This window comes from Thamnophis sirtalis, unplaced genomic scaffold (genome assembly GCF_051295495.1).
Source record: "Thamnophis sirtalis isolate CommonGarterSnake01/CBP01778 unplaced genomic scaffold, rThaSir2_p1.2 scaffold_1, whole genome shotgun sequence".
NCBI lineage: Eukaryota > Metazoa > Chordata > Lepidosauria > Squamata > Natricidae > Thamnophis > Thamnophis sirtalis.
In genome coordinates this window covers 176,010,189-176,035,515 of record NW_028261381.1, presented here as the reverse complement: position 1 = coordinate 176,035,515, position 25,327 = coordinate 176,010,189, and the positions used below count along the sequence as shown (strand labels likewise).

General features: G+C 46.7%; 2 protein-coding genes across 2 annotated transcripts in view; both read left to right on the top strand.

Moving 5' to 3' along the window:
* Positions 1–102: 102 nt before the first annotated feature.
* LOC148049883 (protein CTLA-2-beta-like) lies at positions 103–19,903 on the top strand. Its single transcript, XM_087703377.1, has 5 exons — positions 103–238; positions 2,883–3,026; positions 3,637–3,759; positions 8,770–8,928; positions 19,511–19,903. The coding sequence occupies exons 2-4, from the start codon at positions 2,892–2,894 to the stop codon at positions 8,866–8,868; spliced, it is 357 nt and encodes a 118-aa protein (XP_087559503.1). The 5' UTR covers positions 103–238; positions 2,883–2,891; the 3' UTR covers positions 8,869–8,928; positions 19,511–19,903.
* LOC148049882 (procathepsin L-like) overlaps positions 2,633–25,327 on the top strand; it is a 48,803-nt gene continuing 26,108 nt past the window's right edge. Inside the window, exon 1 of the mRNA XM_087703376.1 lies at positions 2,633–2,789. The gene's annotated coding sequence lies outside the window, so the exon portion shown is untranslated. The remainder of the gene's footprint in view (positions 2,790–25,327) is intronic.

Here is a 25,327-nt window from a genome sequence, read left to right as displayed (position 1 = left end):
CTCCCAGATGACTCACTCTGTTCCTCCCATGCGCATGTCTGTGTACAAACCCAACTTCCTGCCTGCCCGTCTATGCCAACCCACATGGCCTTAAGCCAGCCCAGCTTTTCTAAGGCGTGTCGGAGGGAGTTAAGAGAGCCGGGTGAGTAGACGGTGCAGCTGAGGAACTTTGCAAGCTAAGAGAGGTTGAAATCCGAAGCTTTCTTCTAATCCGTTTCCCAAGGCCAGAGGGATCACGGTGAGTCTCTTTCCCTCTTCACTGCCTAAGATGTGCTTTTCCTGATTTCGGCCCATTTATTACTTCATCCTAAACGAAGCAAAAGACAGATTGGTTTTTGTGAAAAAGACCAAGAACTGCAGAATCCTGGAAAAAAATGTGTCTCCTTCAGCACTGTGGACCCTAATTGTGTAAATGTGGTGAAAGAAACGTCCTTCTGGGTTCGGCTCCAAGTGGGGAAAAAGACACGGGAGACATGGAGGCTGCTTGGAAAGATGGTTTTAATGGTGGACAGGATGACATGGCTTGAGCCCTGAACAGAAAAGGGGATCACAGGCTTCAATGTTGGTGGAGAAGAAAAGAAGGGAAGCTGAGTCCCTGGTTTTATGCCCTCTCTGGCCTTTGATCTTGATCTTGTGTTCTGATTGGTTGTCAGACTCCCACGGAGCCACGCAGGGGCAACTCCCTAGGCTGCGTTTTGAATCCAGGTTTGGTTGAGTCCTCAGATGCCATGTGGGGAGTTGGGTAAAGGGCCAATATTATCATGCCTCAATCCCATCACTCCGGACCTGAAGGGGAGAACTCTTTATTATGTAAAGTGCACTAGCTCAGGTTTTAATGGCTCATTGACAAAGGGGGATGGGCAGGAAGCTGCAGTGCAGCTATTCTGTCTTTGGAAACATGTTTCTTCCTTTTCACATCCAGAGAAATATTCTGCCTTTCCAATATTTCCTAGGATATTTCATTTTTTTCTGGCAGAGGGCTGGGTGATAACTTCCTACAGAATCAAAAAATTATGGGATGGAAGCGACTGTTGACAATTGTATCCTTGGATTTCCAAAAAGCTTCTGGTGACCTTCATACAAGTTTCTTGAGGGAGTTGAGTGACTGTAGGATCGCAGAGGAAGGTCCTCTGAGGGGGTGGTGCCTTGTTCACTAATGGAAAACTACTGGCAGTGAGGCGGAGTAATTCAACCCCCCCCCCAAAGAACGTGTGTGTGTGTGTGTGTGTGTGTGTGTGTGTGTGTGTGAGAGAGAGAGAGAGAGAGAGAGAGAGAGAATTGGATCAAAATTGGTGGCCAAAGGAGTGGAGGGAGGGAGGGAGGGAAGGAAGGAAGGGAGGGAGGGAGGGAGGGAGGGAGGGAGGAAGGAAGGGAGGGAGGGAGGGATGGAGGGAAGGAAGGGAGGGAGGGAGGGAGGAAGGAAGCCCTGCCCCCTGTGAAAAAAAACTGAAGATGGAGCAGTGAATGAATAAACCATAAAAGCAACAAACAGTTAATGCGTAAGTAAGCTGAGGAGCGAGTTCTCAACTAAGGGAGAAATATAAGAAAGAAATATAAAAAGCTCAATATGCCAAAACACTTATTTTAGTCTTCATTTAATTACTTGTATTGTAGTCTGATGTAACATCTTTTTAAAGTTAACGTTAGTTAGAAAAGATAGGGTACAAAACTTAAATAATAAAAAAAAATGTACATTCATTTTGAAAAATAAATGCAAGACTTGATTAATTTCATATATTTATTTAAAATAGTTTTGGCATGGCATATGATTTTATTGACTCAGTTGGAAATGATGTGGATGTTGTATCTGATTCTGAGGTATATATATTCTTAAGTAACATAACATATAGCATATTGTCCAAACTTGCTAGACTATTTAATTGATCTTACTACTTTAAAGGGGGAGAGTTTCATGATAAATTATTTTATTACATTTATGTTGCATTTATATATTATATTTATTACATTTATATTCCACATTATATATTTGTATTGTTATTTTAGTGTATATTGTCAATTTCGATAGATATTATATTGATATATCAATACTGATTTTAATCATACTAAATAACAATTACTGCTATTATTTATCAGCATTACATATTTACAGTTTTTAATATTGAGTTAGTCATATTTTAGAATAATAGCGTTATCTTTTAATAGGATAATTGGCAAAATCTAATTCACATGTGATGGGTTGCATTCCAAAGGAATGTGAGAGGACAGGTTGCCTGCAAAATGCCAGGACCCTGTTGGTGCCATGTCTCTTTCTAGCCAGTCTAACAATCTAAAAGCTGAGCAGAGAGCCTTTTTTTTTTCAGGGTGAGCGGAAAAGTATAGTGTTTGAGTGGCACTTTTCATGTCTGGCATTCATCGGGCTGAAACCTCGCTCGCAATTGGCGCTTGACGCTTGGAAGGTTGCGCAAATGTCCAGCAGACGCGACAGCAGTTCAAACTGTGGCTCTCTTAGGTGCTCAGGCATGAAACTGTGCAGCTCACACACTATACTTTTCCATTCACACTGAAAAAAAATTAGAGGGAACATTGGTTGAAGGAGGGCGCATAAAGGCTCTCGGGGAAACTCTCCGGGAGTCTCATTAAGACGGGCCCTTTCAAACGCAGAGCAAGAGTTCAAGGTTAGCGGGCAGACTTCACAACTCAGAAAAGTCTCTTTGTGGATGCTGTTACAGCAACGGGGCTGAAGGATAAAGCTAAATATACTTGTTTGTCCAGGAAATTAGAAAAGGGTTTTGGAAACGGACTGTAGGACTTAGGAGACACCGAGAAAGGTGCCAATTTCACGGCAGGGATTTTACCTGGTGACATCGGGGGGATTTGGCTGATTTGAAGCAGGTAACAAAGAGCTTTCTTTGCTTTTCTTGAAGACAACAATGCTCTCGCGCTTGGTGATGTTGCTTACTTGGATGGTTCACCCGAAAGTGTGTTGCGTAGCGCAGGATTCGGCCCAGGATTCGGAAGAAGCCTGGAGAAATTGGAAGGAGATCCATGAGAGAGTATACACCGAAGTGAGTTTGCTTTGTTCTCAAAGAAATGAACGTCTAATTTATCTTTCAGTAATTCTAAGTTTCAATGCTTCTAAGGTTCTTCTCCTTCTCCGTCTTTCTCCTCCTCCTCCTCCTCCTCCTCCTCCTCCTCCCCCTTTTTGCTTTTTAAAAGAAAGTTCCAATGGCACAAAAAAGAGATGTGATGTAAACTTCATCTTTGAAGGTGCAAACTTACTTTCTGAAGGACTGTCTTCTATTTTCCTGCATCTTTTTCTAGATTATTGCGGGCTTTGCTCAGGATCTTACAATTCTGTTTCAATCCATGCCCCAACCTAGAGAATATGTAGACGTTGGTACTCTTACACGGGGAAGAGTATCAGAGCTGGGGAAAACACTCGATAGGTACTCGGAGGCCTTCTACTCTCCTGCTGAACAAAAATCTCACCACTATTGGGAGAAAGGAGTATTGTGTATGTTGACCGCCTTGAGTTACTTTTAAAAATAAAAGGTGGGGTAAAAACCGAATAAACCAGATCCATTTTGAGAAGCTAAGATTTAAGCTGTTCTTCCACCCACAAACGATGCGTTGAGATAGGAGAGAATTTAGCCCGTCTATTCTTGGCTCCCTTAGGAGGAAGAGCCCGCACGGAGAGCCATATGGGAGAAGAATCGGCAGATGATTGAGAAGCACAACCGTGAGGCTGATGAAGGGAAACACTCCTATTGGCTGGGGCTGAATGACTTTAGTGATTGGGTAAGCAAACTCGGGAGTATATCACAGATTCAAAGCTTATGCATGTTGGGCAGTGGTGGGGTTTCAAAAATTGTTCGAACCTACTCTGTGGGTGTGGCCTCTTTTGTGGGAGTGGCTTGCTGCCCATGTGACCGGATGGGAGTAGCTTGCCGCCCATGTGACCGGATGGGAGTGGCTTGCTGCCCATGTGACTGGATGGGAGTGGCTTGCTGCCCATGTGACCGGATGGGAGTGGCTTGCTGCCCATGTGACTGGATGGGAGTGGCTTGCTGCCCATGTGACGGGATATGAAGATGCCGACGACACTTGTCAGAACCACCTTAAATTACCTCACACCCAGCCCTGGCATGCATAAGAATATGATGTAAACTTGTTTTTTAAAAGGCATCTTTGGTTTGCGTTAAAACAACTTCAACACACGCAATGTTCTGATTGCACCACAAACGCAGCAGTCATCCTTACCTTTCACAGAGGCCCTGAGTTTGATAAATAGGAGCATGATAGTGTAGAATAATCATATCCAAGGACCAGTGGTGGGTTTCAAAAAAATTTGGAAGCTCTTCTGTAGGTGTGGCCTGCTTTCCGGATCCACTGGTGGAACCTCTTCTAACCGGTTCCGTAGATTTGACGAACCGATTCTACCGAATAGGTGCGAACTGGTAGGAACCCACCTCTGATGTTGGGGACAATCTTCATAGAAATTGGAATAGAGCTGGAAGGGATCTTGGAAGTCTTTGAGTCCAACCCCCTGCTCAAACACTCTCTCCACACTCTTCTTAAAAACTTCCAGTGTTGTGGTACCCACAACTTCTGGTGGCAAGCTGTTCCACTGGTTAATTGTCCTCACTGTTACGAAATTTCTGAATTCCAGGTTGCGTCTCTCCTTGGTGACTTTCCCATCCATTATTTGTTTTGCCTTCGGGTGCTTTGGAAAATAAGCTGACCCTCCTCTTTGTGGCAGCCTCTCAGATAGTGGAATATTGTTATCCTATCCTCCCTTATCCTTCTTTTCTCTAGAGTAGCCAAAACCCAAATCATACAACCGTTTTGTCATTTTTTTAGCCTCCAAGGCCTTTAATCATCCTAGTTGCTCTTCTTTGCACTTTTTCCAATATATTCCAAGTGTGCTTTGGAAAATGGTACTAATACTTCATGTTAGTGTGCACACACTGCTATTTAGAAGCAGCCCCCCAACCCCCCATGAGTGAATGCTTGAGTTGGCAGATTAAGTAGCAGCATAAAGATTGCGGGTCCTTAACAGAATAACAGAGTTGGGAGGGACTTTGGTGTTGTGTATGCACAGGTGCAGTTGGAAGGTCTCCCTCTGATCCGCGCTAGGCACAGGAAAATACTTTAAATACAATACAATAGCAGAGTTGGAAGGGACCTTGGAGGTCTTCTAGTCCAACCCCCTGCTTAGGCAGGAAACCCTACACCACTTCAGACAAATGGCTTTCCAACATCTTCGTAAAGACTTCCAGTGTTAGGGCATTCACAACTTCCAGAGGCAACTTCTGTTCCACTGATTAATTGTTCTAACTGTCAGGAAATTCCTCCTCAGTTCTAAGTTGCTTCTCTCCTTGATTGGTTTCCACCCATTGCTTCTTGTTCTGCCCTCAGGTGCCTTAGACAATAGCTTGACTCCCTCTTCTTTGTGGCAACCCCTGAGATATTGGAAGACTTCTATCATGTCTCTCCTAATCCTTCTTTTCATTAAACTAGACATTCCCAGTTCCTGCAACCGGTCTTCACATGTTTTAGCCTCCAGTCCCCTAATCCTCTTTGTTGCTCTTCTCTGCACTCTTTCTAGAGTCCCCACATCTTTTCTACATCGTGGTGATCAAAACTGAATGCCGTATTCCAAGTGTGGCCTTACCAAGGCCTTATAAAGTGGTATTAACCCTTCATGTGATCTTGATTCTATTCCCTCTGTTGATGCAGCCTAGAACTGTGTTGGCTTTTTTGGCAGCTGCTGCACACGGCTGGCTCCTATTTAAATGGTTGTCCACTAGGACTCCAAGATCCCTCTCACAGTTACTACTGTTGAGCCAGGTACCACCTATACTGTACCTGTGCATCTATTGGCCAGTTGCTGATAGCCCACGACCAGGATTTGCCTTTGCCTTTTCTTAGTACGTTTCTGTTACTGAATTAATAAACACAACGTGTTACATCTGCGGCTTTGACTCCATTCTCCACCCAAGATCTAACACTTGGAAGGTCTTCTGGTCCAACCTTCTGCTCAGGCAGGAAATCCTACACCATTTCAGACAAATAGCTCTCCAATCTCTTCTTGAAAACTTCCAGTGTTGGGGCATTCACAACTTCTGGAGGCAACTTCTGTTCCACTGGTTAATTGTTCTCACTGTCAGGAAATTCCTCCTCAGTTCTATGTTACTTCTCTCCTTGATTAGTTTCCACCCATGGCTTCTTGTTCTACCCTCAGGTGCCTTGAAGAATAGTTTGACTCCCTCTTCTTTGTGGCAACCCCTGAGATATTGGAAGGCTGCTATCATGTCTCCCCTGGTCCTTCTTTCTGTTAAACTAGACCTACCCAGTTCCTGCAACCGTTCTTCATATGTTTTAGTCTCCAGTCCCCTAATCCTCTTTGTTGCTCTTCTCTGAACTCTTTCCTTATCCTGCCTCTTTTTTAAAAAAAAAAATCTATTGTACTTTATTCCCCTCCAAACTTATTTTTTTTTATTGAAAATTTTTGGGGAAAAAAAAGCTTTTACAAATATTTACCTCTCCTCCCCCTCCCTCCCCACCCAAACCCAACCCCCCCAACCATCCCCCCCCTGAACAAATACAGGGTATAAATCTTTAACAAAGATGTTCTAAAATAAACTTAAAAGAAAGTTAGTATTATCTTTCATTTGAGCTCTTAACTCCTCTTTTGTTAGGCTAACTCTAAACAGATTATATCATTCCTCGCTTTTTCAGTCATAAACTATCTGGAATTTCTTAGTCCCGTATTTATTTTGAATATAGTCAATCCATCTTCTCCACTCCAGTTTATATCTCTCATCTGAGTGGTCCTTGAGATATGCTGATATTTTAGCCATCTCTGCTAAGTTTGTTACTTTTAATGTCCATTCTTGAATAGTAGGCAAATCTTCCTTCTTCCAGTATTGCACCACCAGCAGTTTTGCTGCCGTTATTAAATGCAAAATCAAGTTAGTCTCTATAACAGTACAATCAGTAGTTATACCTAACAAGAATAACTGAGGGTTTAATGCTGTCGCTTTAAATCGGAACTGAGCATGCCCGGCTGTGGAATTCTGGGAGTTGAAGTCCACAAGTCTAAAAAAAAATTGCTGCCTCACCAGCCATAAACCTCACCGCATGTCACTGCATTCTAGCCATTTCACTATTCTGCTAGACAAGCGTTTCTTGCTCACAAACAAGTTTGAGGGGGTGGGGTGGATTAAAATGGCAGGATACAATATTGTCCAAACTAGAGAAGAGGAACGGGCCCACATCAGCCTGAAACAGGTAGTAAGCCTCATTCTGATCACTCTCGCTGTCCAATTTGTAAAGCCAAATGTAATGACCTCGGAGAGGAAGACATGTAAACAGTCACAATGGGGTCTGAAGTGCCTGGGATCATGTTATTTGTGGTCAGAGAGACATTCACTTATTTCCTGGATTCGGCTTGCCAGATGTCTTTTCCAGGAGTTGAGACAAGAACGACTGGAGGAATCTGAAGGGATCAGAGCATTCACAACTTCTGGAGACAAGCTGTTCCCGATTAATTGTGCTGTCTGGAAATTTCTTCTCAGTTCTAAGTTGCTTCTCTCCTTGATTAGTTTCCATCCGTTGTTTCTTGTCTTGCCTTCGGGTGCTTTGGAAAATAGGTTGGCCCCCTTTTCTTTGTAGCAGCCCCTCAAATACTGAAATCTTGCTCTCGTGTTACCCCTAGTTCTTTTCGCTACTCTAGACATCCCCAGTTCCTGCAACCGTTCTTCATGTTTTAGTCTCCAGGCCTTTAATCATCTTAGTTGTTCTTCTCTCCACTTTTTACAAAGCCTCAACATCTTCTTTGTAATGTGACCAAAACTGGATGCTCTATTCCAGGTGTGATGTTACTAAGGTAAAGTAGGACGTCAAGTGAGATTTGGACATTAAGTGTGAAACCTACTGGGTCTGGCTGGACAGCCTCTTGGGGCCCCTTTACTTCTATATTAAAAGCCACATAGACAAGATTTGGAACTTGCAAAAGAACAGGAAGCCTGTGCCTAACCACAAGATGTCAAAATCTATGTTAAAAGTCCTAGGTTCAATTAAAGTTCGTTAATGACACGTACTCCATAACAGAAGGAGAAGTAAGACCCCCATCTCCTTATAAGGCTTCTCTCCTCAAGGTAACCACTAAGAAATGTGCTAAGTGTTTCCGTGTTGCGCTGCCTTTGAGAATGTATAAGAATGCGTGCTTTGATAATGAAGGTGGTTCAGAACTTGCAATGCTAGCCATGGGCTGGCTTTCTGAACCTGGCTGTCAAAAAAACTTTTCCTGTATCCCGAGAAGTCTAAAGCCTGTCATTTTCTGGGTTCCACCACAAAACCGCGCTCGACTAAACCGCGTCCGACTAAACCGCGTAGCTGACGTCATCATCAGGGCGACAACAGCGCGGAGACAGAAGCACGCTGTAAACCCTAAATCTAAAATTAACCCCTAAACCTAACCCCCCTAAACCTAATCCTAACCCTTAAACTAACCCTAAACCTAACCCTAAACCTAACCCTAAACCTAACCCTAAACCTAACCCTTACCTTAAGTTGAATTGGCTTGCTTTCAAAGCGCTATTTAAACTGCCCTTCTTTCTCCGCGCTGGCTGTTGTCGCCCTGTTGATGACATCAGCGACGCGGTTTAATCGGGCGTGGCTTAGTTGAGCGCGGTTTTGACAGGTCATGCATTTTCTGCAACAAAGGTTTTATCAAGCGGTACTTTTAAGCCCTAGAAAGCCTCCTTTTAAGCAAAAGGTAATGGAACTTCATTCTTCTCTCAGACCGATGAAGAATTTAACCGCATGGCGGGAGGTTCTTGTTGTGAGATGGAGGATCCTGACAATGCTTCTCAAGGCTTTGGCCATGCGCCAGACATTTAGCAGGCACCCAAGCCCAAGAAATGCCACCAGAGATCTTATGGCACTTCAAGAAAAGACCAGGTGAGTCCTTGAACAGTCTTGGGTAGGTAGCTCACTCTAACCCAGGGGAGGGGGTCAAACTCAAGGCCCGTAGGCCAGATCCAGCCTGCAGTGGGCTTAAACCTGGCCCAATGGGCCCAGCCTGGAGATATCAAAGGATCGGTCTGCAGTGCCTCTGCTGGCCAAAATGGGCCATGCAGGAGCCTCATGAGTCCCATCCCCTCCCCCAATGGACCGTTTTCAGCTGGCAGAGTGCTGCAGGAGGCCGTGGAGATTGAGGTTTTGGTTCACCGACAACAGCACACCGACAAAAGCGCGCTGTAAACCTAACCCTAACCCTAACCCTAAACCTGACCCTGATCCTAACCCTTATCTTAACTTAAATCACGCTTCTGTCGCCGTGCTGTTGTTGGCGCGTTGATGACATCGCGGGTTTCGCACCGCGGTTTTGTCATGCGCGCTTTTGTCGGGTCACGGAGGTTTTGGCCAGCAGAGTGTTGCATAAACCGATCTCAGGGTTATCCCATAAAAATAATGTCCAGCTGCAAAATTCCAGGCGACCCAACCTGGGACCGTCATAAAGGGAGGAGCAGAGGAGGGCCCGTAGTCTTCCATAGCCCAAGGCCATTGAGGGAAGGTGGACCCTCCCAAAATTACGTTCTAGCACCTCCCTTAAGGAAGGAAGACCACAAAGCCTATCAGAGGTCTTGGGAGGAGAGGTCTTTTTTTCTTTTTTTCAGCAAAAAGTCCACCAGGGGTTTCCAGCCAGTAAGAGTGACTAAATTAATAGACCAGTGAAATACTGTGGACATAATATACTGTGTTTTCCCCAAAATAAGACAGGGTCTTATTGTCAGCCTCTGCTTTGCTGTTGCTTCGGCTGCCATGAAACGGGGAGGGAGGGCATGGTATTTGGGAGGGGTTACTCATTGTGCTGGAGGAAGGTTCTGGAGTTCACCGGTTGATCGGACTACGCATGCGTGGGAGTTTCCCGCCAGGACTAACGGCACCGACATTCCATCTTCGTGATGCCTTTTGAAGTTATCTCACACCTGACACTTGGGAGAATTATGATTGGACTGTATCTGTGGTGCCAAGGGGTGGGGAATGGGCTATTCTATATATCAATCGCTTTCGCGCCTAAATATTCAGATTTCGCTTCGCTATGCCTTTAATCATTTTTAATTAGTAAAAGTACACTTGATTTCCACACATGGAGTCTCGTGGTCTTTCTTTCCAAATTATTTAATGGAGAGGTGCTGACAGTAAGCGAAATCTCACTAACACCCCACCAGGAGAATACAATCTTCCGTGGGGGGTGAAACTACAAGGAGAAGCGGAGAAAATGTCTTTGCACACAAGCGATGAAGAAATTGAAAAGGAGACTGCTGATCCATCATTACCTGAGAGGATGGCTGAGCTGGAAATAGCGGGCCCTGCGATCCCCCCCCCCCCGGTTGGTCCTTGTCCGTGGGACAAAAGGAAGACAGTGCAAGCTGGGATGCTGGAGTTACCAGAAGAAAACATCAGGAGAGGCCGCTTGAAGCGGGGGCCGAACGAAGGCCCTGAGAAAGAGTTCAGCCGGAGGACTTGGAACAAAGGTACTCTAGGCAAAGATTCGGGGAGGGTGAAGAGGCCGAGGGGGAATGGGAGCAAGCTAACCCAGAGACAGCTTCACCCCCCCCAGCCAGGGGGGCTGCCAGAGCAGGGGTTCCCCCCCCCAGAAGACGCAGAATGGCTAAAGTCCCTCCCTTAACTGTAAGGTATGATGGAAATCCCAAGAAGCTGGGCCTCTTCATTATGCAAGTTTGTAACTTTATGGAAATTTATGGGCCCGATTTAGATTCGGATGCCATGAAAGTTCGTATGGTGTTACTTGCTTTGGAGAAGGAAGCTGCTGACTGGATGATGGGTCTGCACCAAAGCAATTCCCCCCTCCTGAGGAATTTTGATGCTTTTATGACTGCATTCAAGAGACGATTTGATGACCCCCTAACTGAGAAACGGGGAAAACTGAAATTTATGACCCTCACACAGGGAGATAGGCCTGTGACTCAGTACATTCAGGAGTTTCAACACCTTTGTAATTATATGAGAGGATGGTCTGAAGAAGCCCTTTTGGATAAGTTCGCTTTGGGCTTGAATGAGGACATTTATCAACAATGTGTTAATCGCCACCTTCCTAAGCGCGTTACTGCTTGGTATGAAAATGCAGCAGATATTGAGCTTGATTTAATTAGACTCCAACGTGCAAAAGAAGAGAGAGAAAAAGAGAGAGAAAGAGCAGCAAGATCTCCCCCCCCCCAAACACACAAGCCCCCTTTCCGAGTGAGGAGCGAAGGAAAAGGAGGCCCCACAGGCAAAGTCAAGCCGTTCGCATGCTTTCGTTGCGGGAGGGGAGGCCACCGCGCTCCGGAGTGCCGTGCTAAGCTACCCGCGACCCCCCCCACCCCCTGCCAAGAGGGAAGGGAAATCAAACAAGGCCCCAGACAAAAAGAAAAGGGAAGCTGCTTTCGCTGAGGATGCCACCCCCCCGCGTTTCACACAGGACATGGAGGGAGAAGCTGACGCCACTACCAACTCCTCTGATGATTCCGATGACGACGCCTCGCCTCGCTGGGCAAGTTCAAACAAAGGCCCCATGCTGATACCAATAGAGTTAAAGATTCCGCCCGATGGGGTGCCAGAACACCTTCCCGCCCTTCTTGACTCAGGCTGTTCCCGCGGTTCTACCACAAAACCGCGGATGACAAAATCGCGGTCGACGAAAGCGCGTATGTGACGTCATCACAGCGTGACGAAAAAGATCGAAAAAGATCGAAAAATGTAAAAATAAAGCTAAAACCTTCCCCTAACCCCCCCAAACCTAACCCTAAACCTAACCCTAAACCTAACCCTAAACCTAACCCTAAACCTAACCCTTAACGTAACGAAAAACCTAACGCTAACCCTTAACCTAACGCTAAACGTAACGCTAACGCTCTAACCTTAACCCTAACCCTTAACCTAACCCTAACCCTAACCCTTAACCTAACCCTTACCTTTATGTGAATCGGCTTGCTGTAATTTAATTTTTATTTCAATTTTTCGATCTTTTTCGTCGCGTTGTGATGATGTCACATACGCGATTTCGTCGACCGCGCTTTTGTGGAACGCGCTTTTGACGGGTTACGGTTCCCGCTGTATGATCAATCCTGCTATGGTGGAGAAACTGGGCCTCAAGTTAAAAACTTTGAAAACCCCTATTGTCTTTTGCCAGATAGATGGGTCCATAGCAGGGGGTGGCCCAGCCCATTTCTATACTGAACCTCTAGAGATGAAAATGGGCTCCCACACCGAATTGATCTCTTTTATTGTGGCTCCCGGAATGGACAGGCCCCTCATTTTAGGCCTCCCTTGGCTTCGAAAATGGAACCCTCGCACAAATTGGAGGGAGGGATGGTTACGCATTCGCACGAGCACGCCTCCTGAGGGGAAGGGCATTTCCCCGGAGCCTGTTAGCTGCAGTTCTGCTTTGGCCTCCAGAGGGCAGGAGAGGATTGAAGGAAAGGAAAAGATTCCAAAAGTGTATTGGGACCTGAGAGGAGTTTTTAGTGAGGAATCTTCAGATAAATTTCCGCCCCACAGGCCTACTGATTGCTCCATCAACATTTTGCCCGGGGTCAAGCTTCCAAAGCCCCAAATATATTCCATGTCCCCTAGGGAGATGGAGGAAATGAGGAAATTCATTGATAAAAATTTAGAAAGAGGTTTCACTGAGCCAGCACGCCCGAAAGTAGCTGCCCCTGTGTTATTCAGGGAGAAGAAAGATGGCTCCCTGAGACTATGTGTTAACTTCAAAAATCTGAATGGGATCTCAGCCCAAAACCTCTACCCATTGCCGTTAATGAAGGACATGTTAGCCCAATTAGGGAAGGGCCGTATTTTCACTAAACTGGACCTCAGAGAAGCGTACTATAGAGTCCGCATAAAGGAGGGGGATGAGTGGAAGACTGCTTTCAACTGCCCCCTCGGCTGTTTCCAGTTCCGGGTGATGCCTTTTGGCCTGCAGGGGGCGCCTGCAGTTTTCATGCAATTAATTAATGAGATCTTGCATGACCACCTTTACAAGGGCGTTATCGTATATTTGGACGATATCCATATCTATACTCAGACTTACGATGAACACGTCGCTTTGGTCCGCACTGTCTTGAAAAAACTCAGGGCCGCTGAACTGTATGCCAAGTTGTCCAAGTGTGAATTTCACCAGGCGAAGATTGACTACCTAGGGTATCGTATCTCCCCCTCTGGCATTGAGATGGACACTGGGAAAGTAAAGGCGGTCACTGAGTGGGAGGCGCCCCGATAACGCAGGCAATTGCAAAAAATTTTGGGTTTTGCTAATTTCTACCATCAGTTCATTCCTTCTTTTGCCAAAATTGCGCTTCCTATCACTAATTTGTTGAAGTCCAAAGGTGGGCCTAAACCTAAGCCTAGCAAACCACTAGATTGGACCATGGAGTGTCAAGCTGCTTTCGAGAAGTTGAAGCGCCTCTTTGCTGCGGAACCGGTTCTGAAGCATCCCGACATGGACAAGCCTTTCGTCGTCCAAGCCAATGCCAGTGACGTCGCTGTTGGGGCCGTCTTGCTACAAGCCAACGACCAAGGTACTTTGCAACCTTGCGCTTACACCTCCCGCAAGCTCACAGACACTGAAAGGCGTTGGGCCGTTTGGGAGAAGGAGGCATTTGCAGTGCGATGGGCCCTGGCCACGTGGCGCCATTTACTTGAGGGCGCTAAACACCCTTTTGAGGTGTGGACTGACCACAAAAATTTGCAGGCTTTGAGGACCCCACGCCGCCTATCCCCTAAACAGATGCGCTGGGCCCAACATTTCAACCGTTTCAACTTCACACTCAAGTACATCCCTGGGGGAAAAAATTTCATGGCTGATGCTTTGTCCAGACTCCCTCAATACAACTGCTCTAAACTGAGTATTGTTCAGCCTGTCGTTCCCACATCCAGCCTCGCGGCTCCAGTGGTCACTCGCCAGCAGGCACGCTCGAAAGTGGAGGTGCCTCAAGATTTTCTTTCTGACCTCAAACGGGCCCTTCCCCAGGATGACTGGTTCCAGCAGCATCAGGATGAGTGTACGATGAGGGACGATTTACCGTGGATCGGAGCCAAGCTTTACGTCCCCGCCTCTCTTCGTCTCGTCGTCCTACAACGAGCTCACGATTCTAAGTTGGCGGGTCACTTTGGCTTCGTGAAAACGTTACCCCTGGTGAAGAGACAATTTTGGTGGCCCTCTTTGAAAAAGGACATTGAACTTTATGTTGCCAGTTGTCCGGTCTGTGCAGCCGCTAAACGGCCACCTGGAAAACCACAGGGCCTGCTTCAATCTGTGGCCCGCCCTGTCGCCCCTTGGAAAGAAATTTCGATGGACTTCATTGTCGAGCTTCCTGAGAGCCAGGGGCACACCGTCATTTGAGTGGTTACGGACTTATTTTCAAAACAAGTTCATTTTGTCCCGTGCCACAAGATTCCTTCGGCTAAAGCTCTCGCTAAACTTTTCATTTCCCACATTTACCGTTTGCATGGGGTGCCTGATCGCATTGTTTCCGATAGGGGTGTCCAGTTCACTTCGGTTTTCTGGAAGGAATTTCTTAAACGCATTGGCTCCGCCCAGGGGCTAAGCTCCGCCCACCATCCTCAGACTAATGCTTCTGTGTTTGGACATTTTCTTCTCTGCCTGCCCTCGCTGCTGTGGAGTCTTTGCCTGTTTCCTACCCAGCACTGACTCTTGTTGCCTTGGCCTGCGACCACCTGCACTGGCCCTGTAACAACCGTACCCCTTTGACTGCTTACCACCTGTTATTGCCCCTGGAACATCTACTTCGAGCAGCGTCCATCTGATATAACAAACTGCTGGTTGCCGCTGCAATTGGGAGATTGCTGTGGCTAAGTTTCTTGGAAGACATCGCCCCTGCGTTGCTTGGGAGTTTTGACTTAGCTATGATCACCATCTTTACCATCCATCTTAACTGGCCCCTTCAATTATGTTTCATCTTTATGGACTTAACCGCTGGCGCCCCCCTGCTGTGGCACTTTAACATCTGGCCTCCTTTGACCGCGACCTCTGGATTTTTAGGCTCGCTGGCACAGCCCCACCCGGCTTTGACTATTATCATCATCACCATCCGCCATTGCCTCTGGGGCTCTATCTGGGACAGCACCTGTGCAAGAAGACCCCCTGCTTCTCTCAATTGTTCCGGACTTTTTGGACCTTTCCAGATCTGCAGAAGAGGAGGATACGAGTTACTCCCCTGTATACCTTACCTGGACCATAGCTGGACGCCAGTTATCTTAACCACCTTGAATGCTGAGAGCCATTTGGCTCTGCCTGAACTCGCACCTTAACAGCTGCGCAATCTATCCTTTCTTTCTTCTTCTCTCCCTCCTTTTTCTTTCTTTTGTATGGGATATGCATGCGATATGTATGTAATTGAGAGAATGACCCCACTTTTTATTGCCATTATTGTTGTATTTCTGTGTTTTTTAATTATTACGTGGGGACTGCCTGGGTGAGCGAATGAGTATGTTTGATTCAGAGGACCTGCCAGGGAATGCGGGGGTCATTGGGGTGGTCAGGGAGACTATGGACACGGGAGTGGGCCGGAGCATCACGGTCGTAACAGGGAGGGGTAGATATGGCGGGGACTTTAGGGCTGGCCATTACCGGGGAAGGAGGGCTCGCTACGTCACAGAGATCCCTCCTTCTGGCCCTATGAGTTCCACTCCAAGGCCAGATGGTGTGAGTAACCAGGACCCTGGTCTCAGGCTGCTGTTGCTAAATGCCAGGTCTGTAGTTCATAAGGCTCCCCTCGTCCGTGACTTAATTTTAGACGAGAGGGCAGACCTGGCATGTATTACTGAAACCTGGCTGGGCCCGGAGGGAGGAGTCCCCCTCGTAGAGATGTGCCCAAAAGGATTTCAGGTGCTCCATCAGCCGAGAGCTCAGGAAAGGGGTGGGGGGGTGGCTAAGTCCCTAGTACCTCGTAGGATCCCTGCTCCGGAGCTTGTCGGGTGTGAGTCCCTGCTGGTGAAGTTGGACCTCAAGGGTCAAGTGGGTTTGCTGTTAACGTACCTGCCTCCCAACAGCGTTGCAGTAGCCCTCCCCTCGCTCCTCGAGTCGGTAGCCGAGCTGGCAATTGAGTTCCCCAGGCTTATGGTTCTGGGGGATTTCAATCTGCCTTCGCTCGGTGAACACTCTGATGGGGCGCAGGAGTTCATGGCTTCCATGACAGCCATGGGCTTGACCCAAGTAATTCGGGGCCCAACCCACTCAGCGGGTCACATGCTCGACCTCGTATTTCTCTCGGAGCAGTGGACTTGTGATCTTGGTCTGAGGGGTAGTGAGATCATACCCCTGTCGTGGTCAGACCACTGCCTACTGAGGCTTGACTTTCGGAGACCAAACCCCCACTGTAGGGAGGAGGAACCGACCAAGTGGTTCCACCCCAGGCGACTTATGGACCCTCTGAGGTTCCAGACGGAGCTTGGGGTTATTCCTGATACCCTCGCCCACAGTCCGGCGGAGACTCTGGTTGCTGCCTGGAACTCGGCAGCGACGGAGTCTCTTAACTGGATTGCTCCACTACGGCCGCTCCGAGGCAGTGGATCCAGGAGGCCCCCTTGGTTCACCGAGGAACTCCGGGAGAGGAAGCGCCGGAAGAGACGCCTAGAGCACTTATGGAGATCCAATAAATCCAAATCGAACCGAGCACTTCTAACATCTTGCATCAAGGAATACATCAGGGCAATCAGGACGGCGAAAAGAACTTATATTGCCACCTTGATTGCATCCGCTGAGTCGCGCCCAGCCGCCCTGTTCAGGATAAACCGTTCCCTCCTAAATAGGAGGGACACGGGGGATCCTCTGCAGGGTAGGGCTGAGGATTATGTCCAGTTTCTAGCGGACAAAGTTGCTCGGTTTCGGTCGGACTTGGACTCCAATTCCGCAGATCCAGCCGAGGCACAAGGGGATAATCTGGTAGGCCATCGCTGGGTTGAGTTTCAGGATGTTGCCCCTGAGGACGTGGACAAGGCCATGAGAGCTGTGAGTGCCTCCACATGTGTACTGGACCCGTGCCCCTCCTGGCTGGTCGCTAACAGCAGGGAGGTGACACGGGGCTGGATCCAGGCGGTTGTTACCGCCTCCCTTCGGGAGGGGGTCTTTCCCCCCGCACTTAAAGCGGCAGTGGTGAGACCCCCTCCTAAAGAAACCATCTTTGGATCCAGCCGTTCTTAACAACTATCGTCCAGTCTCCAACCTCCCCTTTGTGGGGAAGGTTGTTGAGAAGGTGGTGGCCTTTCAGCTCCAGCGGTCCTTGGGGGAAGCTAGTTATCTTGACCCATTCCAGTCTGGCTTCAGGCCTGGCTACAGCACAGAAACCGCTTGGTCGCATTGGCCGATGACCTCTGGAGAGCCAGGGACGGAGGCCACGCCTCCATCCTGGTTCTCCTTGACCTCTCAGCGGCTTTCGATACCATCGACCATGGTATCCTTCTGCAACGACTGCGGGAGGTGGGGGTGGGAGGCACTGTTTTGCGGTGGTTCTCCTCTTACCTCTCGGACAGGTCGCAGTCGGTGTTAGTCGGAGGGCAGAGATCGACCCCTAGGCCCCTAACATGTGGGGTGCCGCAGGGTTCGGTCTTGTCCCCCCTACTTTTTAACATCTACATGAAACCGCTGGGCGAGATCATTCGGCGGCACGGGATAAAAAACCACCAGTATGCGGATGATACTCAGTTGTATCTGTCCGCCCCGTGACAACTCAATGAAGCGGTGGACGTGATGAACCAGGGCCTTGAAGCTGTTAGGGACTGGATGAGGGCTAACAAGCTTGTGCTCACTCCAGATAAGACCGAGTGGCTGTTGTGTTTCCCTCCCACTAATTCGGCAAGTATTCCATCTCTCAGGCTGGGGGGTCAAACACTATGCCCCTCAGACAGGGTCCGCAACTTGGGAGTCCTCCTGGACCCACAGCTGACTTTTGAACACCATTTGTCACCTGTGACCAGGGGGGCATTTGCCCAGGTTCGCCTGGTGCACCAGTTGCGCCCCTACCTGAACCGGGAGGCTCTCACCACAGTCACTCGTGCCTTTGTGACCTCTAGGCTGGACTACTGCAATATGCTCTACATGGGGCTGCCCTTGAGGAGTATTCGACGACTTCAGCTAGTTCAGAATGCAGCCGCGTGAGCGATTGTGGGTGCACCTCGCTTCACCCACATAACACCTATCCTCCGCGAGCTGCACTGGCTACCTGTCGATCTCCGGATACGCTTCAAGGTGCTACTTGTCACCCACAAAGCCCTTCATGGTAGTGGATCTGGGTACTTGAGAGACCGCCTACTGCCAATCACCTCCACTCGACCAATTAGATCCCATAGATTAGGCCTCCTCCGAGTTCCATCTGCCGGTCAATGTCGACTGGCAACCACGCGGAGGAGAGCCTTCTCGGTGGCAGCTCCGACCCTATGGAACGATCTCCCCATGGAGATTCGTACCCTCACCACCCTCCAGACCTTCCGCACAGCCCTTAAAATCTGGCTATCCCGTCAGGCCTTGGGTTAAAGACTGTAACCCACCCGAATAGTATGAATGTTGCGCTTTTAATGATGTACTGTCTCATGTGTTAAATGTTTGTTTTCCCTCCCTTTCGAGTTGTAAGCCGCCCTGAGTCCCCCCAGGGAAAAGGGCGGCATATAAATAAACTACTCATAACTCATAACTAATGGGGCTTGTGAGAGGACTAATTCTGTTTTAGAACAATATTTGCGTTGTTTCATCAATTATCAGCAAGATGATTGGGTGGACTTGCTCCCGCACGCTGAGGTTGCCTACAATAATTCTGTACATAGCAGCACTGGTTTCGCCCCTTTTCGTGTTGTTTTTGGTCAAGATTTTGTTCCTATTCCTGAGCTGCCTCGTGACCAACCGCAAGTTTCTTCCGTCGCTGAGTGGAGCGAACGCCTGAGCCATGTTTGGCCTTTGACTCTTGCTACTTTGGATGCTGCGCATCGTGCTCATAAAAAACAAGCTGATAAGAAGCGTGCGCAACCTTATCAGTACAGGGAGGGTGACCTGGTTTACTTGTCGACCAAATTCTTTCAAACCACACAGAAATCGAGGAAATTGGGGCCTAAGTATGTTGGTCCATTTCCCATCCTAAAAATCATCAATCTTGTTTCCGTTCGCTTGCAACTGCCCAAGCATCTCCACCGTGTTCATCCCGTGTTCCACGTTAACCTCATTAAGCCTGTTCGTGTTTCTACTTTACGTCCGCCTGTCGACCCTCCACCTGCTCCCCTGTTAGTTGACGGTGAACAACACTTTGAAGTTCGTGAAATACTGGACTCTCGCCGGCGGCGTAATCAGGTCCACTACTTAGTGGCTTGGAAGGACTTTCCTCCCTCTCATACGGAATGGGTTGAGTCCCATGTTCGTGCCCCCCGGCTGCTTCGACAGTTTTATTCTGCTTATCCTGACAAGCTTTGATTTTTTTTTCTCCCCCCCCCCCCTTGTTCATCTGTTTGTTTGTGTTTTCTTATTTTCCAGGCCTGACCGCCTTTTTCCGGGGGACGGCCGGATGTCAGCCTCTGCTTTGCTGTTGCTTCGGCTGCCATGAAACGGGGAGGGAGGGCATGGTATTTGGGAGGGGTTACTCATTGTGCTGGAGGAAGGTTCTGGAGTTCACCGGTTGATCGGACTACGCATGCGTGGGAGTTTCCCGCCAGGACTAACGGCACCGACATTCCATCTTCGTGATGCCTTTTGAAGTTATCTTGCACCTGACACTTGGGAGAATTATGATTTTACTGTATCTGTGATGCCAAGGGGTGGGGAATGGACTATTCTATATATCAATCGCTTTCGCGCCTAAATATTCAGATTTCACTTCGCTATGCCTTTAATCATTTTTAATTAGTAAAAGTACACTTGATTTCCACACATGGAGTCTCGTGGTCTTTCTTTCCTAATTATTTAATGGAGAGGTGCTGACACTTATTTTCTTTTGACCCCCGAAATAAGCACTTGGCCTTATTTTCGGGGAGGTCTTATTATTTTTGAGGTGCAGGAGGTGACCTCATGGCTGATGCTATGTTGCAATATTTTTTTTGGAGGGGGTCTTATTTTAGTGCATGTGCTCAAAAGCCCGATTGGGCTTATTATCTGGGGAAGTCCTATTTTCAGGGAAACAGGGTACTTGTAATGTACTATAAATTATTACTAATATTAAGTCGTCCTCTACGGCTGTGCCAGAGGTAGTAAAAAAAAGATTGGCAGACAGTGGAACAGACAGTTTTTAGAGACACCTGGAGAAATAGTCAGTGCTCCAACACTGGAAGTTTTAAGAAGAAGTTGGATAGCATTTGTCTGGAACGGTATAGGGTTTCCTGCCTAGGCAGGAGGTTGGACTAGAAGACCTCCAAGGTCCCTTCCATCTCTGCTATTGTATTGTATATTACTTGCAGTCCTTCCATTCTCCATCATTCACTTAGAACGGAAGAAGCTTCTGGGGTGAGAAGCGAAACATCTTCAAGGAAAAACAAAGACAGCCCAGTTGCTTTTTTGAAAAAAAGCACCTTAGGGACAACTATGATTTGGATGACTGAGAATCTCCTTCATTAGAAGCAAAATGCTCAGACCACTTCAAATATTAAGGTGAGTCAATTTTTGCATTTAAGCCTGTGTGTGTTGTCTGAAGGGCCAACCTAGGTCAGGGTTATTAAGTCAGCTCCCCGTTGGGAGGGCGAGTACGTTCAGAGAAGCATTAAGAGAGTTGTGTTGGACAACACACAAACCAGCATACAGAGACACTGCAGTTTAAATAGGCTTTTACTTTCGTGGAAATAGAGGTATCAGAGTCCATCAAACAGTCCAAGTCATCCACGGATAAGACAGTCAGTCATCAACGTCTTTCAGTTAAGGGATAATCCAAATAACATAGTCCATAATCATACAAACAGTCTGGTACTCAAAGTTTGCTAACAGTTGCAAAACTTACAATAGCTCACTGCACTTTCTAACAGCCAGCTTCCAAAAACACTCAGATCAGATCAGCCAAGCATCTAACAAACAGAGAGAACTAACAGTTGTTCTGGCTCCCTCTTATGGCCGATTGAGGAAACAGCAACCAATCACATTTTACAGTATGCTTTAAAGCAACAGGTACAACATTGTTACATGATTTATATATTGCCAATCCAACTGTTAGAATTATATTCCTAACAAGGGTAGCCTAGGGAGACTGGATGTCCACAGCGACTCGGGACTAAGGGCATATCTGGAGGGGCGGTCTGGAGTTTTAAGGGGGGGAACTGACTTTCTTAAGCATCTTTTTTTTAAAGCATCTTTAAGGCACAATGGAATTTTTAGCTCTAGCAATTCTGGGTGGGCACAGAAGGAATGTTGGCAATCCACCATTTTTCATCCTCACATTAAAAAATGGGGGGGGGGGAAACCCCACTGTTTGAAGCAGGATGCAGGAAGGAATTCTTTACCTCTTCCTTGGCTTCTGGACAGGTGGCGGCATCATAAGATAAAGCAACAAGGGAGCAAGCTTGGTTAATAATTTCCTTGCATGGTGAAGCCGAGGATCTGTACGAAAATTCACTGTGTCAGCTGCTTTTCTTTTCACAATCCACAGCAATAAAACATCTGCCTTCGCTCTGTTTTTAACTCTTTTTCGAAATCTTGGGGAGGTCTGTCAGGTTGATGAGCCTGTTTCTGACAGTTCTCTGACTGACAGAGACTCTCCTGTAACCTTGAATTGATCCCTGTTACTGGGAGAAAGGAGGTCCCAGCTGGAGGGATAGAATCAAGATCACACAAAGTGTTAATCCTACCGTACTTTATCATGTCTTGTGTAAGACCACACTTGAAATGCTGCATCTGGTTTTGGTTACCATGATACCATAATATATTTTTTAATTAAATTTTTTTATTATTATTATTTTGTTACATAAACAGCACATGCCCACACCAGTGGGAAAAGAAAAAATCAAAACACAAAAAAGACAAAAAACAAAACAAAAAACAAGGCAGGGGAAAAAAAAGGAAAAACAAAAGAGAAAAAGAAAAAAAAAACACAGGTATATATTATAAAAAAGTATATCAGCTGGTTACAACATGTTTTGGTGCATCTCTTCCATTAATTCATATTAATTCAAATATCTTAACTCAAATGTTTACCATATTGACATCATCATATCTCCACTTTTAGTTGACTACAGTTATTTAAACATCTTTCATCCTTAACTATGCCAAAGATTTAATCCATAACCACATGCTAGCATTTCATTTACTTGTTTGTAAAATCCTCAATTAACATCAAATCCTCATATCCTGTTTTAGCTAAGCATCCATAACATTTAATACCAAAAATTCCATCTTCCATATATATAGTTTATTATCATTCTCCTTTCTTTATGTAATTATATCGTATATCGTAACATTTTCCCCATATTAGTTAACATTTAACTGTATATAGTTTTATTTTATTTTTTAATACTGATAATTATTGTGATTAATAACCTTTGTATATGGTCCAAAAATATTTCCAACCTTCCCTTCTCATATCCAATTATTATTTATCATGTCAACTCCACATTATATACATTACCATAATATTTTGATTACCATGATATAAAAAAGATGCGGAGACTCTGGAAAGAGTGCAGAGAAGAGCAACGAAGATGATTAGGGGACTGGAGGCTAAAAAATATAAAGAACGGTTACGGGAACCGGGTAGTTTAATGAAGAACTAAGGATGCCATAACAAAAGGGATCCAACATTTGAGGGGCTGCCCCAAAGAAGAGGGGATCAAAGTCAACCTCTTCTTCAAAGCACCAGAAGGCAGGAGAAGACACAATGGATAGAAACTAACCAAGGAGATATCTGCGCCGAGGTGGCGCAGTGGTTAGGGTGCAGTACTGCAGGCCACTTCAGCTGACTGCTATCTGCAGTTCAGCGGTTCAAATCTCACCGGCTCAGGGTTGACTCAGCCTTCCATCCTTCCGAGGTGGGTTAAATGAGGACCCGGATTGTTGGGGGCGATATGCTGACTCTGTAAACCGCTTAGAGAGGGCTGAAAGCCCTACGAAGCGGTATATAAGTCTAACTGCTATTGCTATTGCTATCTAACCTAGAAATAAGGGGAAATTTCCTGACAGTTAGAACAATTAACCAGTGGAACTACTTGCCTCCAGAAGTTGTGGGGTATTCCAACATTGGAGGTCTTTAAGAAAAGATTGGACAGTCATTTGTCTGGAATGGGAGAGGATTTTCTTCCCGAGCAAGGGGATGGACTAGAAGACCTCCAAGATCCCTTCCAACTTTGTCATCCAATTATTCCGCTACATCCCCGTTGGGAGACTGGGGCAGAAAGACACACAAAAAACCCCTGCATTTCTGTCTGCTTAAAGCCACAGCATGGCAGCCTCACACAGCGGGAAGGTTTAAGGAAACATTCATTAAAATCCGCTTCCCTGGAGCAGGGGACAATTAGCATCCAAACCAAATCATTTCCTTGTTATTTTCTCACTCTTTCCCCGCTAGCTTAGTTTCCCAAGACCCTTTTAAGGCACGATTAAGCCACAATCCATTCCATGCAGGGTGCCGTTTCTTGCCCTGTTCTGACTGCCCGGTTTGAACAGGGCTTATTATATTGCTGGCAAAAGCCTGGGGAGATGTCAGACTAAATGACTGGGAAGGGAGGGGGTTGGTTCAAACATCTTCCCCAGGAGAAAAGGCTAAAATAATTTGGGATCCTTTAACTTGGAGGGGGTAATGTGTGAGAGGAAAATTGCAGAATAACAATAGCAATAGCAATAGCAATAGCAATAGCAGTTAGACTTATATATCGCTTCATAGGGCTTCCAGCCCTCTCTAAGCGGGTAGAACAAGAAGCAACGGGTGGAAACTAATCAAGGAGAGAAGCAACTTAGAACTGAGGAGAAATTTCCTGACAGAACAATTAATCAGTGGAACAATTTCCTTCCAGAAGTTGTGAATGCCCCAACACCGGAAGTCTTTAAGAAGATGTTGGATAGCCATTTGTCTGAAACGGTATAGGGTTTCCTGCCTAGGCAGGGGGTTGGACTAGAAGACCTCCAAGATCCCTTCCAACTCTGCTATTGTATTATTATACTAGTCCGCAGAAGTAAAGCTCAGAATTTTTCTTGAGTTACACCAAAGTACAGAAACCTTTCTCAATCAATAGGTTTATGGTTTATAGTTTAATTTATTTGTATGCCGCCCTTTTCCCTAAAGGGACTCAGGGCGGCTCACAACTCAAAAAGGGAGGGGAAATACAAACAGAGTTACAAAAACATAAAAACCATACATAGTTAAAAGCACAACAATCACCATTCGAAGTGGGGTAGCGAGTCTTTAGCCCCAGGCCTGTCGGAACAGCCAGGTTTTAAGGGCTATGCGGAAGGCCTGGAGGGTGGTGAGGGTACGAATCTCCACAGGGAGTTCGTTCCAGAGGGTCGGAGCAGCCACAGAGAAGGCCCTCCTCCGGGTAGTCGCCAGTCGACACTGGCCGGCTGATGGAATTTGGAGGAGGCCTAGTCTGTGGGATCTAATTGGTCTAGTGGAGGTAATTGGCAGTAGGCGGTCTCTCAAGTACCCAGATCCAATACCATGAAGGGCTTTGTAGGTGACGACTAGCACCTTGAAGCGTACCCGGAGATCAACAGGCAGCCAGTGCAGCTCGCGGTTCCACCACAAAAGCGCGTAGGACAAAATCGCGCTCGACAAAAGCGCGCTGTGACGTCATCACAGCGCGACGAAAAAGTTCGAAAAATGTAAAAATAAAGCGAAAACCTTACCCTAAGCCCCCCAAACCTAACCCTAAACCTAACCCTAAACCTAACTCTTAACCTAACCCTAAACCTAACCCTAAACCTAACCGTTAAAGTAACGAAAAACCTAACGCTAACCCTTAACCTAACCCTAACGCTAACGCTAACGCTCTAAAGCTAACCCTAACCCTTAACCTAACCCTAACCCTAACCCTAAACCTAACCCTTACCTTTATGTGAATCGGCTTGCTTTAATTTTATTTTTATTAATTTTTATTTGAATTTTTCGATCTTTTTCGTCGCGCTGTGATGACGTCAAAGGCGCGATTTTGTCAGGCTTCCTGGGGGCGGAGCCTGTCGCCGAGGAGGGCTCAACCGAGCTCCTCTCAGAGATCTGGTCTGTATATCTAAATAAGATCATAGATATCACCCCTTTTTGGCTATAAAGGGGCAGGGAGTAGCTCTGTGTGCTAGGGTCTATTCGTAATTCACAGCCTTTCTCTTTTTTTTTTGGCTGTGGACAGAGATTAGATCCAGCGTAAGCGGAGCCTTTATCTCCAGCCA